Below are 19,821 nucleotides of genomic sequence, written 5' to 3' on the forward strand. Positions count from 1 at the left end.
TTTGCTTGACGATTATCCGTGAAGTCGATAAGTTGGACCCCCAATTAAGGGGGGAAATATGAAATCTTTCTAAGTATTTCAACACTAGAATATGACCGGGGGGTCGACGAGTCGGACCCCCAAGGAGGGTGAAAAAGTTGACAATTTCCCTAAGTTATCAAATCTTCTCCCGATGCCGTAGGGTCGATAAGTCGGACCCTGAATTACACCCCAAGAAAAACATGAAAAAACTAAGTCTGAAAGATTGCTCATTCTATCGTCCGACTTGTAGACGTGGCGGATCTCTCGCCGAATCACCCATGACAGCGACAGAAACTAATAAGGCCGCGTCATCCTCCTTGTTGCAAACCATCATATGACCACCTGGTAATTTTTTGAAATATGGAAGGTGTCCGTAGAGTCGATAAGTCGGACTCCCAGGTGCCCCCAATAATGTTGTAAAAATTCTAAGTATGGAAGAATTCTCGTATTGTCCGTATGTTCGAAGACACGGACCTTTGTGCTCATTCCGCGTCATAGATGAATAAGGGGCTTGTTAAGATAATAATAATTGTTAAGTATTTTTATCGTTCCGCGATGTCGATAAGTTGGACTCCCCTAGTCCTTCAATGAAGGTTTAAAAATCTAAGTACAAATCTAAGCCGCGTCATCAACTCGCGTGATTTACTGCTTGGACTTAAGTGTGAGGGTCAACATACTCGTGCCGCGGCATGGTATCCCCCGAAGACTCCAAGGCATATAATATAGCGAGAAGGATAATTGAACAAAATAGAATATCTTGTCCGTAGGGTCGAAAAGCCGGACCCTCCTTGGTGGCAATTTCGCCCAAAAATATTCTAAGTCTTAGAATTTCCGTGGCCTCAAATATAATATAATCCGAAACGGAAGGGAGGAAACCATCATATTGTTCGCAAGATAGACAAGTCGAACCCCCCTTTGGTAAGCAAATTCAAAAAAATATTCTAAGTCATGGGATAGCCGCGACATTAAAATAACATAAACTGGGCTGGAAGCATCAAATTATAAAAAATCCGCGCGGCATGCTACACAAGTATATAGCTGTCTCAGTTGGTTCCAAGTGTTGCACGCTATCCCAGAAGTTGTAGCATCAAACCTCCACAGCTACATTTTTGTTGTTGGAAGGTATAAACGGCTGGATACCCCACGGCATGCTACAAGCCGCGACTTTAGGTACAATATACTCCGAGATAACATGAAAAATTCTTCATGTTGTCCGCAAGGTCGACAAGTCGAACCCCCTTGTGGGGGTCAAAATTCGAAAATATTCTAAGTCATGGAGCATCCGCAACATGAAGTAATGTGAGCAACTGGAACTTTTGTAATATATCAAATCCGTGTAACATGCTACACAAGTAAACTGCTATCTCAGTTGGTCTCAAGAGCTGCATGCTGAATGGGAGATCGCGGGATCAAACCCTCCCATCTGCATTTTTGCTGCTGCATGGTACATATGACTAGGGCTACTCCGCGGCGTGCTACGAGCCGTGGCTCGATTTGTTCGCTTGTTTCTTGGATTCAATGCATCTTACATGACTATTTTGAAAAGGTCATAACTTTTTCGTTACAACTCGGAATTCGACATGTGAACAGCCGATTCGAAGCTTACGAGCCCTATTTTTCATAATCCCACAAAAGGACTGTCAGATTGTGGATATATTCATCTCCTTGGGCGTTCGAGTATTCTCCATGATTGTGTCCCTTCGTTAAAAAGTTTTTGTAGATACTTATTATTTCCGCATAAAGAAAGATGTTTCAGATCGTCGGGGTTCCCTCCTCACATCATCCTTAATGCGTGGGGCTAAATTTCATGGTAAAATTTATTTAATTAATTAATTTATTTAAATTATTAATGTCATATTATCTTATTGTCCTCTGATCCTTTTGGTTAACCTTGACTTTTGGTCAAGGGTCTTTTTCTGATATCCCCAACTTCCTTGATTGGCCCATGAATTAGCATCCTCCAAATACCCTAACTTCCCCCTGGAAAGTAACTTCCAAAATGACCTAGCTTCCCTTTGGCAACTACCCCTCACTCCTCATTTTATGGTTCCCCTTCTTTTGTGCTGATAACCCCCCATCACTATGCATGATAACCAATCATCTCCCAGAAGTAACTTCCTCTCTATCATTATAAATAAAGACAGCCAACATCAAGGGAGGATCATCTGATAATAGCCTTTCTAAAGTCCTAACGATTTTCTTCATTAGCTTTCCAAAAATATAAAGTAACTTCCATCCTTATACTCATATTTCTGTATTCTCCATCTTATCATTCATTCATTAATCTTTGATCTCCGTTCTAATTTGAGCGTCGGAGGGGTTTTTCGAGAGATCACCCCCCGGACAAGGCTAACGTGTTATGTTGCAGGAATTCAAGTCACTTCCTTCAACGAATTGCCGTTCCTGACAACGCTTCCACTTCCAGTATTTCAAGTTCTTGCACTTCCTCGTTTTATCACCGAAACAGACATTATGTACAAATAAAATTAATATAGTGCCTAAACAGTAGCAGTCATAACAAAATTAGTAGAAATATCCAAATATGTGACTTACCCCTGATAACTAATGTGGATGAAAATGTTATTAGTATTGCATTTAAATTTCAATTAATATTTTCTCTAGGGATTGACTTACTAACATTCATTGGAAAGATGCACGTACTAACCTGAGGATTTATCGCACAACAAGTTGTTTACTCTTCCACTTAGCCTCTTCAATTCAAAAACATGTGGTACTTCAAATTGATTTTGAGTTACTTTGTGAATATGAACCTTATTTTCCCCTTGAAGTTGTAACCTTGATAAGCTTACCAATGTAAGCATCAAGAGTCTTGTTCTCATATATGTAGAACTTCGTGATAGAGAATTAGGTAAAAGGTTCTTTTTAAGCTGTTTCTCCTTTCAAGACCTCACTCTTAAAAGATGTCGAATGCAATGGTATTATAATAATTATGTATTATAAAAATGTGTAACAAGATAAATCTACACTGTTTGTAATCCTTTGTATATGGCTTTATTGAACTCTTGTTGAATCACCTAGGAGACGAAGAAGATATGGTTGCGACAATAAAAGAAGTCGCTCGAAAACTTGAATTGAGTAGAAGGTATTTATGTATTTTCCTATTATGATATTTCTCCCACAAAGGTCTTGGGATGATAAATGAAATTCACAATGAGATACTATCTACACAACAAAATCCTAGCACAAGGAAACTGTAATAGTAAATACAAGTGCTGTGGTGAATTAAGAACTTTGATGATATTGAGAGTTAATTACTCTCTTAAGCTCATGAGAGGAAGAACAAGAATGAGAATATTCTTAAGAGAGAAATCAGAAATGATATGGAGATGAGATATAATGTCCCTTAGCATGCAATCTCTATTTATGGAGAAATGCATCAAACAACACTTTCTTTTGAAACAAATGTGTTTTTGCCAAGCAAAACTTATAAATCAAAGTAATGTTTCACCAAGCAAAGCTTATGAATCAAAGTAATGTTTCACCAAGAAAAGCTTATGAATCAAAGTAATGTTTCACCTATAAAAGCTTATGAATCAAAGTAATGATTCGTCAAAGCAAAGCAAGTGCAATTAACTTCCAACCAGAAGTTAATTCATCATTAGTAGTGTTTTGATCAAAACAATACTAACAAACAAACCCACTACTATACAAAGTATGTAGTATAAACAAATCTAGGTCTATATACTCTAAATGTTCAACAATCCTCCCCCATATAGAGTATAACGGACCTTTTTCTTCCTTTACACATTAAGTATACATGCGTCGATGAACAGGGTCAAAAAAACTATAGCCCTTCTCGTTTACCCCATAGCCAACAAACACACACTTAATTGCCCGAGCTTTAAGTTTGGTTCTAGTCTGCTTGGAAAGGTGAACAAAGACGACACACCCAAAAGCACGAATAAAATTATATTCTTTCTCCATGTTTTTGTAAAAGTTTAGCTAGCAATTTGCAATTATTATGATGTGTATTAGCCCTTTTTATATTAAGACAAGAATAAGGAAAAATATAACTAATTTTGAAAGCATTGTAGGATTGGCAATAGAATAATTATTCCTTATTAAGTAAGGAAAGCATTGTATTGCACTCAATAATTGAGGTAACAAATTTGGTCAAAGCAATTAGTTTTCACATTCTATATATCATATTAAATATTAATAACTACATTTAGACAAAACAGAGCTAATTATGCAACAAATTTGGTAATGTTTATGTTTCTACTTCTAAGATATACATTTTTAAGTGATCACCTTATTTTCTTAATATTAAAAATACTTAATATTAAAAATACTCAATATTATACATGGATTTGCTATTTTAGGTGGTCCCTCATTTTCTTAATATTAAAAATAATCGATATTGTACATGGATCTACTATTTTAAATGGTCCCTTTATATTCTTAATATTTGTATAAAGGGAGAACTAAATTGAATTGGAAGGAGTATCAATTTTTGTTTATAGTACGTAGGTTATTTGACAAAAAATATAGGTAAATTTATGGCTAAACAAAAGAATCTATTATTCTACAAAAATTCCTTGAATTGGTATTATTCATGATTAATCAAAATTGATATTATTGTAAAAAATATTAACGAAAATGTGTATTATTTACGGTAATTTTCTTTTTTTACGTGTTCCTTATTCTATTATTTCAATTTAATTTAAACAAATATCTCTTTTTTATTAAACAAATATCCAAGAACGATAAAATATAAAATAAATACTAAATGGACTATTTTTGACTTTAAATTTTTATGAGACACTCCCATATACAGTAGGATAATATGAGGACCTTTACATCAAATTTCATTGACATTTGAGGATATTAATAATTTTATGTCGATTTGTTGGTAAATTTACCAAACAATTTAGTTAGAATGCATAGGCTCGTTTTTCTTGAATTGAACTTGCTGGTCTAAAACTATCTTCATATAGCTTTTGGACCTCTAATATATTTTTATAATATTTTTATGGGTTATTATGGATTTTTAATTAACTTACATGTTTAATCGATGGAAATTTTCCTAAAGTTTTATTGTGAAATAGATAACATGGAGTCTTGATTGAAATAATGTGTACTTGGATGAATGACTCGAATAGGAAAGAAATGTCAAACCACGGACCAATGTGTAATCCGACGCTCTTGTTTTCCGGCACATAGAAATGCGAGGTTAGATAGGGGGTCCGAGAGAGTCCCATCCTGTAGAAGCTCGAGCATAAAAGTTGGTGGAGTGACAACTTCCATCACAGTTAGAATTTGGAATATGTTCCTCCTCTAACCAGACCCCTACATATATTAGAAAGTCATTATTAAGTGTGTTGTGCAAATGTGATTTTGGGTTTGAGTAGATTCATTGGATAAACCTTATAGTTACCAGGTATAGGTGGCAGTAGCAAATATGTTATTTACGTTCATGTGATGAATGTGAAAAAATGTTGAAAGTATTCGAGAACTGAAAATGAGAAACGAGAACCGAGGAACTTAAAATCGAGTTTTGAAATGTACTACTCCGTGTTAGGCGCTGATTCCGATTGAAATGGTTGTCATCCATATCATGGATGGCAGTATGTTGCAGGAAGGTTTAGCTTCATGTTTCGATCCAGTCCGCAGCATTTACTATATATCGAGAACTTAGCTGCTTTTTGTACTTTTCTAATGACTTGATGATGATGTATTTCTTTTTATTATGAATAAACAGTATTTTTTATCATATGTAATATTTTGCTTTTATTTTAAACAGTTTTAGTTTTTAATTTTAAAGTTTTTAACAGTTCGACATTTTGAGACTTCTATATTATTTTGTATTAGACATTATTATGGTTATTATTATTATCATTACTAAATGTTAACTATGTATCGAAAATGTCGCTACTATTATTGATGGTGTTGTTTAACCCATCCTAGTTGAATTCATGGGGAGACTATTATTGTAAGTAGTTGTCTTTCAACCCCAACATCTGTTATCCGAGCTAGGTTGATCGTATATGCTTGTTAAAATGGAAGAAACAATTGGAATAATTAAATTAAATGCATCTAATTATGGTAATTGGAAACCTAGAATGGAAGACATTCTGTATGTGAAACACTTGTATCAACCAATCACACTAATAGAAAAAGCATATGACATTGATGAAGATAAGTGGAAGTTGTTGCACCTTAAGGCCATTGGTATGATTAGGTAATACGTAGACCAAAGTGTATTACATCATGTGGCCACCGACACAAATACCTATGACCTTTGGAGTAAGCTGGAATCTATGTATGAGCGTAAATATGCACTAAATAAAGCCACTGTTATGAGAAGGTTGATTAAGCTGCAGTACATGGATGAGTGTAGTAGTCCATCTTAATGAATTTCAAGGACTCATTAATCAACTAATTACTGCTATAAAGTTGGTGTTAGATGACGAGTTGCAAGCTTTACTGTTACTTATTTCTTTACCGAACACTTGGGAAACTCTTATTATCTCATTGAGCAATTCAGAGCCAAAAGGTAAGCTTACAATGGAGATTGTGAAGTCAAGTTTTCTAAACGAGGAAACTAGAAGAAAAGATCTTAGCTCCTCAGGTTAAGCTACAGAAGCTCAAATTGTCCAACAAGAGGGGAAGCGTTGAAGAAGAAGGTCAACGGACTTCCACAAGTGTGACAAGTCCCGATCCAAGGGGAGGTAAAAATCTATTGGTCGATCAAATATTATCTGCTACTATTGTAATAAACCGGGACATAAGAAAAACGAATGTAGAATTTGGAAGTGTGAGAAAGGACAGGGGAAAAATGATAAAAGACAATCTTCTGAATACAAGGATGACCAAGCACAAATAGTGATGATGCATTCCTTATTGGTGATGATAATTATCTCAACCTTGCTTATGATGATTGCACAAGCAAATTTCTTCTCATCTTACACGAAGGGTGATTTTGGACGTGTGAGGATAGGAAATGATGGGTCATCAAAGATCATTTATCATGGATATAGTATGCTTGGATACTACAATTGGTTGCAAATTAGTGTTAAAGAATGTGAGACAAGTTCCTAAAATTAGACTCAATCTAATTTCAACTAGGAGATTAAATGATGATGAGTTTGTCAGCCATTTTGGTGATGGAAAATGGAAACTAACTAAACGTTCCTTGGTCATGGCCAGTGGCATCAAGTAAAATACGCTTTATATGATGCATGCTAAGTTGTGCAAAGGGGAAGTGAATGTTATTGAAAACTCCTCTATTGCATTATGGCATAAGAGGCTTGGTCATGTAGGTGAAAAGTGTATGTAGATTCTTGTTTAGAAGAAGTTCCTCCCTCCTAACACCAAAGGTATGTCCCTGAAAAATTGTGTTGATTATATTTGTGGGAACAACATAGAGTAGCATTTCCAAAGTCTTCTCCACTTGAAAAAGAGTCATGTTTTGGATCTTAGTCTTACTGATTTTTGTTCTATGGGTGAAAAATCGCTTAGTGGTACACAATATTTTGTAACTTTTATTGATGATCATTCTAGAAAAGTTTGGGCTTTTATTTTGAAATGCAAAGACCAGGTTCTTAATACCTTAAGGCTTTCCATGTTCAAGTTGAACGTGAAATTGGAAGGAAGTTCAAGTGTGTCAAAGCAGATAATGGTGGAGAATACATTGAGCCTTTTGAGGCATATTGCTAGGAGCATGGTATCAAGGCTTGATGGCGATGCATTCCAAACTACCTCAATATAATGGAGTTGCAGAACGAATGAAACGTGCAATTGAAGAACGTGTACGATGCATGCTATGTCATTCCAAACTACCAAAGTATTTTTGGTGTAAAGCTGTGATGGCCGCAACCTACCTAATCAACTTTTCTCCTGCAACTGCTCTTGATGGCGACGTTCCTCAAAGCGTTTGGACCGAGAAATACGTTTTTTGTGGGTACTTGAGGGTTTTCGGATACATGGCCTCTGTGAACATTTTGAAGGACGAGAGATCAAGGCTTGATAGAAAAAGCATGTCATGTGTCTTCCTTGGATACTCTAAAGATAAGTTTGACTAGGCTATGGGATACGATCAAGAGGAAAATAGGCCGAAGCAAAGATGTTACATTTTTTAAGATCAAACAATAGATGACATTGAGAAACTAAAGGCCTCTAGGTCTACAGTCCCAGATAACTTGGATCCATTTTCTTCCCTTGCAATTTGGCTACATATTATTATTTAGCTATTTATATAGAGCTATAATGATTACAATTATTAATTTTTAGAAATAAAGCACCAAAAGACTCATTGAATCCCTATTTTGATGCATATATGTTGAATTAATGACAATAATCAGCCTATAAATAGACTCTGAAACCAAACAACCCCGTTAACTCTTAGAGGTTGCTTGGATTGAAGGCAAATATTTAACGAGTAAATAAAAGTTATATTAGAAAACAAAGTTAGTTGAATAGATAATTAAAGAAATTTGATTGTTAGAGAGATAGAAAAATTAATTAGAAGGTAATAAAAAATGGAGAAAAAAAAATAATTAAATCCCTTATTTTGGATATAAATTTACCCTAAGCGAGGGTGGGGAAATTCTTTACCTCCAAATGAGAGGATTAAACTATTCTTTATTCATGTTTTTTAATTTACTATCATTGTACCTCTATTACAACTTTTCAATAACTTCATTTGCATCTTTAATTACCTTTGTTACATTAGTTTGACTTTTTTCCCCCTTATATAATTACTCTCAATATAAACGACCCCTTAATGACATCAAATCAGATGTATTAAAATAAAAATACTAAGACTTAAAATAAACTATGTAAACCATGTAGCAACCTTATGTACTCATGAGACATAGTGTTCGATCTTGGATCAGTTGGAGTTGCAATTCATGATAACATGGCGTATTTTTAATTGAAAGATTTAGGCATGCCATTCAAACAAAACAAGAAATGAGGGTACATCATTCTTCTGAAACCTACTATACAATAGTGCTTTATTCTTGGCAAACACAAAGTGAAGTGAAAAATACTTGAATCCAAATCTCCCATCAGACGTATTGCAAGTTTTGCCTTGGGGGTCGCATCAAATATCATCTGTAATACTACGTGATCGCCTTCATGATTCAACCATACCCCTGCCCCATCATTTTTTTACATACAGCTACAGTTTCCGGTGCTAAGGAGCTTTAGGAGCAGTCTCCACTCTTTAAACTCTGAAGAAGCTTCAAGTATCCAGCAGATTCAGGACAAATATATCTGGAAATGTCATCCAAGATTATTCAACATGACGATCGATAATCAACAATTCCCTAAGTTATGTTCCCTCAAATTTAGGTTAGTTGCAACTATTTAACATTTAGAATAAGGGTGAGGGGTTATTTGGCAATTAATGAGAAAATTCTAAGTAATCAGAAGGCTATTTTAGCAAATAAGGGCCCTGGACGGGTGAACACCAAGGTGGATAAGTCGAACGATTTTGCATGTAACGCAAGACTACTCAATACTCATACCCATGCCGGACAAGGAAGTCAATGATGACAAGAGTGCAATTTGACTTGAAAAACTGGCTTTTCTTGATCACATTTGCTACATCTGGAACAGGAATTAACCTGAAGCTCTCCACCTCACCATCTGTCACATTAAAATTGATTGTTGAAGTATTTGTAATTGATTACCAGAATTGATGATTGTAATTACTGAGTTCTAGGATCAAAATCAATATTCGTATTTGATAACACATGCTTACCGAGATTTTTGGGAACAAAATCTTCTGGAAGCTTCAGATCATAACAGAAAAGAACATCTCTCTGAAGTCTATCTCCATTGATATCCATGTAAGAGATAGCCCCAACAGGTTTGATTCTGGGAAAACCAGTACATGATGTCAAGATAATTAGGCTGTGACAATTTGTCACATAATCTCACCGTGGCCCACTCGTGTGGACACGGGGCACCCGTGGGCTCGGGCCCACAAACCCACGGGTGATGAGCGTTGACGTGCACATACACTAGGTGAGGTTCATTGTTTCCCAAAACCATATGGTAGTAGGAGGATTAGCTCACCCAATATATATGCAAGTCTACAACCCACTATTTTATCGATGTGGAATCTTGTATCACATGTGAAGTATCTCCAACAAAGATATTATCGATTAGCAAGGAATTGAGGTAATAGAACTCAGAGTTGCAAGGTGCAAAGAAAACAAGACCCAGGAATTTGATGAACTGATTATTGTGATTGGTAGTTCTCAAGGTTTTACACAATGTAGCATAGTTGTATTTGGATGTGAAAGAGGGAATCATTACCTCTTGGAGAGGGACTCGGGAATGCCTGCTTCCTCCGCAGACTCTTTCATCATATTCTCACCACAAGGAATCCCATAAGGCTGTAAACATTATTAAGATGTACGAGATAAACAGTAAATTTGCATCAGAAACAATACATAGTGTTTATGTTAAATTTGAAGATATAATGAGAAAATCGGCTAAGCAAGAGAACATAACTATGCACACTGACCAAGTAAAAAAAAGCATGGAAAAGATGGTAAGAACAGGATTCAAATGAGAAAATCCAAGACAGAGTGAAGGAATAGAGAGATAATCGACATTGTGAAGCAGCTTGGAATAGCTCAAAACCGTCAAAAAGGCAGCAAAAAATAATCCAAATTTGAAATAATTATTGTTTATGTTGATTCTGGCTCCCATGTCACAAAGCTTCTGCACTTGGAAAGATTCTCACGAATGCAAAGAACTTATGGCCGTATTGGTAGGTGGTAATAAACAATGGTAATGGGAATGAAAACTAGTGTAATTTTGGTTGAAAAATCTCTTGGCTACCTTGATGGTCATGCTTGTTCAACTTCAAACATCTCATTTTCTTTATAAAATCCATTCCAATACATTACCATTGGAAAAGGCGGTATTAGGCGGTAATGAAAATTTGTAAACAAAAAAACCTTTTTTGTGATCAAAGTTTCATCACCATAGGAATGACATGGAACTTTTGATAAAATTTTACAATATAAATCATTCCCATTACCACCTTTTAGTACCACTAACCAAACGGACTGTTAAGACTTTAGCGAATGAAGAATGTCAACCAATGGTCACTGATAAAAATATCAAGCTAAAAGATGAAGCTAACCAATCCTCCAGCAACAAGATGATCAAGCATCCCTGGAAAGGTGGCCTTCGTTTGACTTCTTTTTCCGATCCAAAGAAATTTCTGATCCTCTGTTTCAACATAGCCATTCATGTGAACTCCATATGCCTAACTCAAAATGGAAATGCAAAACCGCTTTAGTTTACTGACCAATATTGCAAAGCAATAATCATTACTTTACAAAGCAATATAAGCCAGAATAATCCATTATAACGTATGCCAAAACCACATTCATCAAGAAAACAGGAAACATTCAGTCAGCTTCATTTCTGGAATAAGTTAGTAACTTAGCCACCTTATGCTAATTGGCAATCTCCTTTTTCGCAAAGAATTAGGAAGACTGCATAAAGCACACACCTCAGTGTTGGCCTTAGCAAATTGACCATTGCTTATGGTGGCAATAGGCAACATCCACATTTTCAAGTTTTACCAGTACACTTGGTGCCTGCAAATGAAAACTGAAGCCCTTACTCTTAAGGTTGTTCATCTGAGAAAGTAGCAGTGTAGAACATCTAGGAATGCTCTAGTCTGATAATGCTCCAAAACATAGCTGACAAGTAGAATGAACGTGATGCTTTCTATGCAACACAATTATAATAGATAAAAACAATAACAAACAAAAACCTACACAATTAAATGATCAATATGATCCTCACTAAAAAAAGGCAATTTATAAACAGAAAAATGTGTTTACCTTTATTCCAAAATAAGGAGCGGCAGCACGTTCTAGTGAGAAGAAAGCTTGTGTCCCAAAGCATGACGTAACAGGGTAGAGCTGGTCAAGTCCATATCAGGGAAAGCCACAGCCCAATGGTCAGAAACATGATCATTTATCATGTTAACAATGAAATATATGGTTCAAACTTCAAAATGTTAATGCACATGAAATAAGTAACTTTATTTAATTTGTCGAATGATAATCCTGAAACAAGTTTCGAATATGACATGTATTAAGAAATGGGATCTGAAAAGACCACATGGGTCTTCGCATCAATCGCTAGTTACTACAACTACAAGTTATAAAAGTTCACTCAAAATCCATGAACAAAATGCAATGCTAAATGGTAGAGGACATTAGATGCTTGGCCGTCAAAAGTACCTCATTCCTAATACCTGGAATCAGTTTTTCCCCCAGGCTGTTGATTACATCTGCAACTGCAGAAGTCCGATCTTCGTACGATTTAAGTGCTGGATGCAGACTTATACACCAATTGAAATGACTAGTATTCACAACATCTTGTGGGAATGAGAATACATCTTGGAACCTCCTCAAATGCTCAGAAAATCTACAATATAAAGTAAACAATTATTTCCACATCCCAAATTAAACTCTTACAGCCTTTTAGTATCCATTACGCATCTTTAAGTGGTTATACTTTATAATAGGTTTGAACTAGTAAAGATCATTTTAAGATGACTTACGAACAATATTTTCCTAAGATATCGAGATCAGGCTTTAGAACATGGCAATACAACTTACCCTAGGTTCTTTTAAAAGATCAACGAGACAAGCTACTCCGAAATCAAATTATAAGCAGAATATAAAAATTGCAATAATATATACACATAAAGCGAGATTACAGATTCTAGCAAGCACAATTTCACTTGATACACTTAAAACGATATCAGGAGCGGATTTAGGGGAAAAAATAAACAAGTGATGACGATAATTTACATAAAAAGTACATCCCATAACGTTTAATTAAGGAAGTTTTCTACACCAAGTTTTCATATTTTGAATGAAACGCATAATTTCAGATTAAGTATTGTTTGTTATTCTTTGAATAAACGATTAAAAAGCTTATAGAAGTTACAAGTAGATAGGAAATTTCAGTCATATAAAACATCCGGCAAAGCATGTGTAGACCATTGCTGATAATGATAAAATTTAGATGTGATTTTGTCATACCTGAAGGGAATACCAAGAGGGACTTTTTAGTCTATCACAGACGTAAGAAAAAGGCTGAGGTGGCAGAATGTTCTGGAGGGAATGAATAGGCATGATGTAACATAAATTTTTTATATAATATTCTAGAAAGGGTATCTTTTTATAACCAACTTAGTAGCAGCAAGATATGACTTGTGTAGCTATAAATACCAGTATGTAATAATTGGTTTGGGGCATGAAATGAAATATACTCTCTTCTTCTCTATCTTTCTCTAAATTCTCTCTTGTAATCTCTTCTCTTCTTGTACTTCTTCTTAATTCTTCTCTGCAATACACTTTCTCCTTCTGTACTTCTTTTCTTCTCTTCTTCTTCTGTCAGGTACTGGTTCATCACAACGTGGTATCAGAGCAATTGATTCTAAGTGTTGATTATGGGGAATCCGACAAACCAACAACGCGAAGAACACCTTGAGCAAGAACTTGATGAAGTTGCTCAACGTTTTAATGCCTGAATGCATTCTGAAATAGCCCAATTGGAGGAAAGAATGGCGATGAACCAGATGGTGCTCAAAACAAAACACACTGATTTAGAAAAATCAGTATCCCTGATTCTGGAGACGCAAGCAAAAATGCAAGAAGGACTCAACCAATTACTCATGGGAAACGCCACACCTCAATTCAGAAGCAGCATATTGGGTAGCCCACCAATAACCCAGAATCGAGGAAGAGGTACCCCTCCTTTGAACCCACCCTCTCTAAATAATCAAAGTGATTGGCAGCAAGTTCTCTCGGAGTTACCACATATAGAGGAACATGAGGCTAATAGTGGCCAACGTGAGACTAGGGGGAGTAATTGGAAAAGTAAGAGGTTGGAACTACCTGCTTTCTTTGGGGGGAATCAGGAAGGATGGATCCTTTAAGCAGAGCGTTTCTTTTCCTTCTACAATCTTAATGAGGAGGAGAAAATGGAGGCAACTGTTGTGAGTATGAGAGGGGATGCTTTGTTTTGGTACCAATGGGAAGAACAAGAGGAGCATATTACTCTATGGAGGGAGCTGAAGGTTCTCTTACTTAGGCATTTTCGTCCTCATAATCAAGGAAGCTTAGTGGAGGAATGGTTGGCGGTGAGACAGTGGGATGGAGTCGCTGAGTATGCCAAGGAATTCATAGAAAAATTGATTCCGCTGGGAAGAAAACCGAGGGATATTGCCTTGGGTGCTTTTATTAATGGGCTACAGGAAGATATAAAATGTAAATTGAGGTTAATGGACCCTACCACCTTAAAAGTGGCCATTGAATGGGCTGAGGGAATAGAACAGAAAAATAAGGCTCAATACCAACTGGGGAGACAAAAGAAGACAAACCGATTTGGGCCTTATAACCCAAAACCTTACCAAAAATTCTACCCACAAACACAACACCCAGTAAACCCAAATTTTTAACCCATAACTTACCCTAGCCATAACCCTAACCCACAAACCCACAAAAATCCTTTGGGAAATCAGGGAAAACCATTGAGCGAATGAGAATTGCGGGAAAAAAGGTCCAAGATACTTTGCTTTAAGTGTGAAGAGAAATGGTCCTTAGCTCATGTATGCAAGAACAAAGAGATGCGGCTGATCTTGTTGGAAGGCAATGATGAGTTTGACGAGTCTGAGATGCCGGTGGTGTTAGAACCGCCTGCGGAAGAATCGGAGGACCCACTATCGGGCATCACACTACAATCCTTAGTTGGGTTCACATCTCCGAAAACTATGAAGATGGGAGGAACGATCGATGGCAAGGATGTGGTGATTTTGGTTGATTCTGGTGCTTCTAGTAACTTCATTTCCACCAGTGTAGCCCAGCAATTAGGCTTGCCACTGTCGACATATGCTCCGTTTGGAGTCACCTTGGGTACCGGAATGAAAGTCTTTGGTGACGGCATTTGTAAAAATGTCAAGATTAAGGTGCAAGGTTTGAAAATTTGTGATGATTTTTTTCCTCTGGAATTGGGTAGTTTGGATATCTTTTGGGAGTACTATGGCTGGAAATATTAGGGAATGTGATTGTTAACTGGAGCGCACTCAAATAATGCGATTCAAGTGGGGGAATAGAGAAGTAGCGTTGCAGGGGGAACCTTCCTTGCGGTGCTCAAAGATATCCTTAAAAGCCTTAGCCAAAGCCTTACAAGCTGATAGCCTTAGGGTACTAATTGAATGCAATGGCCTCAGTACCTTGGATGAATCCACTAACATATCTATCCCTCCCTTTCTCAAACATATCCTACAAGATTTTCCTTCTGTTTTTCAACCCATTTCTCAACTCCACCCAGCCGCGAGCATGATCATGCCATTGTCTTAAAAGAGGGAAGTATCCGGTTAGCATACACCAATATCAATATCCTCATGTGCAGAAAGCTGAGATTGAGCGTATGGTACTTGACATCTTAAAGGCAGGCATTAATCAACCTTCCACCAGCCCCTTTGCTAGTCCGGTTATTTTAGTTAAGAAGCGGGATGACTCTTGGCATTTTTGTGTGGACTACCGGGCTCTAAACAAGGTCACAGTCCTAAACAAGTTTCCGATTCCGGTTATTGATAAGCTAGAAGGAGCCACATGGTTTACTAAGCTCGGCCTTAAATCGGGTTACCATCAAATTCGCATGAAAGCACAAGATGTTTCCAAAACGGCATTTCGCACCCACGATGGGCATTACGGATTTCTTGTAATACCATTTGGGCTTACCAATGCCCCGGCCACTTTCCAATTGCTCATGAATGCGATTTTTCGCCCACTTCTACGTAAGTTTGTCTTGGTGCTTTTCGATGATATACTAATTTACAGTCGTACAATGGAGGAACATCAGCAACATGTGGCAGCAGTTATGCAAATTTGGTGATTAACAGTAGCAAATGTCATTTTGGAGTGCAACAGGTTGCTTATTTGGGTCATGTAATTTCAGCCGCTGGAGTGGCAGTGGATCGGGAAAAAATATCCGTTATTACAAATTGGTCGATCCCTCATAATATCAAGGAGTTGAGAGGTTTTTTGGGATTCAAAACCACTAACATGAACCGAGCCGCATTGTAATGGTTCTCAAAATAAACAAAGTTATATTTTCTGCATTGTATAGGTGTAAAAAACCGCTTTCTGGGTCGTATCAAGGGATATCTCATTGTTTCAAGCGATATTTAGGCGTTAAGATAATTGCATCAGTCTCATTATCGCTTTACCGTTCCGTTTTTGTGATCATGACCCTTAATGCATTTTTACACTATGAATGCTACTCTCTCTCTACTAATTCTATGTAATTAGTCTTTTTAATCATGCATTTACTCTCTTAATTACTCAATTGCTCTCTTAATTTCTCTAATTATTCTTTTATTTCTTTAATCATCAAATACTAATATGTCTTCCTTCTTGTGAAAATCTACTAAAAAAGCCAGAAAGGTGGGAAAAATAATAGGAGGATTGAGCTCTAAAAGAAAGACTACTTCTACTCTGAAGGAATCAACGACACCATCAATTTTTAATATTCAAAACGTGTCAATTTCTAAATTGTCAATTAGTTCAAATGTTTGACCTTATGATTTCTATGCAACTGTACATAACCCTGAATTTGATATGTCTGGGCATGCTAGCATTTCATTACATCCCACTAGGTTTCATCACATGTAGAAATAGAAAATTATCTCACATATCATTGTTAAATGGCTCTAAATTGTTCAAATGTTTTAGTATGGTAGGAGAGTGCTTAATGAAAAAAGAGCGTGTTTTGCTCCATATGTTGTAAAAATATGTATCTATAAGAAAGATTGGGATCAAACCGATTAAAGAATACAAGGACTAAAAAACGTTGATAATCTATGGATGATGATGGATACATTTGCATTATTGTAAGGAGAGGTAGCAATTAACACGAATATGACAATGTAGATGACTAATAATGTTAGCAAAATTGGCAACGACCAACTTCATTTAAAAGGTATGAAAAGAACTATGTCGGCTTTGATTCCTTTGCAATACGTAGGCAGTTTAGTATTTCTTAGGGATACTAGGTTTAAGTCCTCTTTTTCCCCCGTTTTTATAATCATTTGTATTATTACTTTGTCATTTATTTATCAACCATATTTGTTTCTATTATTTTTAGTAAATATTACTCCCTCCTATTCTTTCTACTAGTTTCATTTCCAAATAGGGTTACGTCACCCTATTAGTCCCATTTCTATTTATGGCATGTCTTTATTATCATATTACCCTTACTCACATTAACATATTACAAATATCTCCTCATTAAACCCAACCAACTAACCCACCTAATCTTAATTAAACTCATTTATCTTAATTAACCCACCCCACCCAAACTCTATCATCCCTCCCATTTCATTAAGAGCCCTAATCCCAAATGAATTAGACGCCCCCCATCCTTGTTCTTCTGAGTTCATTAAGAACCCAAGATTTTTCATAAGAGTTTCTCACTTTCTCTCTGCTTACTCGCCTCCCTCTTCCCTCATTCTCACTTTTAGATCAAAATCATAGCTTCTTGTATAATTAGCTATTCTGGGTATGTTTCCTGATGCAATTTTGTTTTTCAATTGTTGATTTTCTCTAAATCGATTTAGGTTTATTTGTTTCTGGGTTCAGTTTCTTCATCTTTTGTTTTAATCTATGTTGTTTTAGATTATGTGTTTTTGGGTTCTCATCTTCATCTCTAATTTCGATTTTCTAGGTACGTTTTCTTTGTTTTTTTTCTCTCTTGTTCTTTCTTTTTTTTATGTCTTGTTGTTCATCTGTCTGTTGTTGTTATTCTTTGTTGTTTTTTTTTCGAAATTTGTTTCGGGGTTCAGTCGTTACTGTTCACTGGTTTTGAAATTTGTCAACACTCAATCTCACTCCATCTTGAACTCTGGTTTTGATATGTGTTTGTTAATTATGAATTTTAATTAGTCTTTAATTCTGTAATTTTTTTCATTTGGAACAATTTAACCTTCATCTTTGGTCCATTTACAATTGTTGAAAATTTTGGGTGGGAATTTAATTTTTCAGATTTTGGGAGAAAGATCAGATTTGAGAAAAATAAGTAATCTAATGATGTACAATTAACTTTAACAACATACTTAAATCCCACTCTCTCCCCTTACCAAGTGTTCCTATTTAGCCCACCTAAAAATTGGAGAAAAATCAAATGAGCCTGATTAAAAGAATAGAAGGGAGTATAATGATGGTTGACATACAATGAATTTCAATAATACTCAACAAAGCACAATATTTTGATATATTTTGTATATTTATGTTTAAACAAGAAAAAGATTAGTTGAATTGGTGGTCTCACCCAACCCACAAGTAGAACTGATTGGAACCGCCTTCCGGATCACCTCCTCAACTGCCTAGAACCACTTGAAAACAGAACTGGAACCGTGCCCCTAAGGTCCGAATCAGTTTCCAGTTTTTTGGAATCGGTGTCGGCCCAAATTAGACCGATTCTAGTTCATGCTAAAAGTTAGTTAGACACAGCTAACAACTGTCGCCGAACTGACTCTATAAGTTGATGATAAATTTCTATCCTAGAATCAATTGGGAGACTGGGAGTGGGTGAAATAGCCCATTAACCTAGGGGGTAATTTACCAACAATAACCTATTCTTAAAAACTCACAATTTGTTACAATCTTCTTCCAGGTGCATGAGTTAGCTTCAAACCCATATATTCTAAACAATGACATTTAAAAACAACCCAATTAGCATTCATCAAAACAAAGAACGGAAAAAAGAGGGCTTACTTATTATGTACATAGCCAACAACCTGTTGTTCAACAACAAAGGGGACGAACTCATTCAATTTTTCCTGCAAAGCAAACCCTTTCCTCATCATTCATCGCCCCATCAAATCAAAAAACACAAAAAATGTTGCAACACAATTTACATACCAGATTTCGATTACAGGCAGTAACTTTATCAAAGAAACCGGTAAGGTCAGATAGGTCGGGTTCTGACTGCCCAATTTGAATAACATCATCCCAAGTGAAGCTATTGGTTGATAGTGCAGTCGAATTTAGCCTATTAGAGAAGTTTGAAGTTGAACAGTTCGCAAAGTGAATTTGATTTATTGATGAAGTTGGTGGAAGTTTGGAGAGGAATTGAAATGAGTGGGTTAGGTGGTTGGTTAAAGAGAAGGTTTTACAGGCCATGGAAACCCAAGATTGTCCCTCTTTGCCCCAGAGATAATGGCGACGTTTAACAATGGAGTTGAAGACGGGAATATAGCAAGAAGTAATTTATATTTTATTTTTAATCTATAAATTAGAACTTAGAACTTGACATCTTGTTTGATTCTTCTCAATATAAAGATTATTAATATCTACTTTTCATAATATTTCGTTATGTATAATAAGAGATATTAAGTATTGAATAAGTGTATTGGATAGTATGAAAAAACAAATGTCCCATTATCTATGAATAGGAGGGAGTATATTTAATACACCAATAAAATTTTAGTGTCAAAATTTTAAGTGATTAAAGTATTTTTTACTTATATTTATTTATATTTAAATTAGTATAAAAACTCGTGTAAAATATGAATTTTTAACTTTTGACATATAAAAATTAAAAGATAAATAAAGGTTAGATTATATATTATCGTTATTAGATTTCAAATTTCAATTTTAACAATTTGATAATAAAAATTTAGATGTATACAATGATATGTGAAAAAATTTCGGCAGCATCTGCCCTAAAGTTGGACGCACTGAACAAATAATGATCGATAACATAATAAAGAAGAGGCAT

At 35.8% G+C, this 19,821-nt stretch overlaps 1 protein-coding gene across 1 annotated transcript; it reads right to left on the reverse strand.

Moving 5' to 3' along the window:
* Positions 1-8,858: 8,858 nt before the first annotated feature.
* LOC130824069 (nudix hydrolase 20, chloroplastic-like) lies at positions 8,859-19,436 on the reverse strand. The gene is made up of 9 exons (XM_057688952.1): positions 18,963-19,436; positions 18,816-18,880; positions 12,267-12,453; positions 11,862-11,942; positions 11,150-11,275; positions 10,312-10,391; positions 9,752-9,867; positions 9,516-9,636; positions 8,859-9,261 (listed from the first exon to the last, which is right to left on the reverse strand). Exons 1-9 carry the CDS (start codon positions 19,221-19,223, stop codon positions 9,192-9,194), a joined length of 1,107 nt encoding a protein of 368 aa, XP_057544935.1. The 5' UTR covers positions 19,224-19,436; the 3' UTR covers positions 8,859-9,191.
* Positions 19,437-19,821: the final 385 nt, after the last annotated feature.

The sequence above is a fragment of the Amaranthus tricolor genome, chromosome 9, assembly GCF_026212465.1.
Source record: "Amaranthus tricolor cultivar Red isolate AtriRed21 chromosome 9, ASM2621246v1, whole genome shotgun sequence".
Lineage (NCBI taxonomy): Eukaryota > Viridiplantae > Streptophyta > Magnoliopsida > Caryophyllales > Amaranthaceae > Amaranthus > Amaranthus tricolor.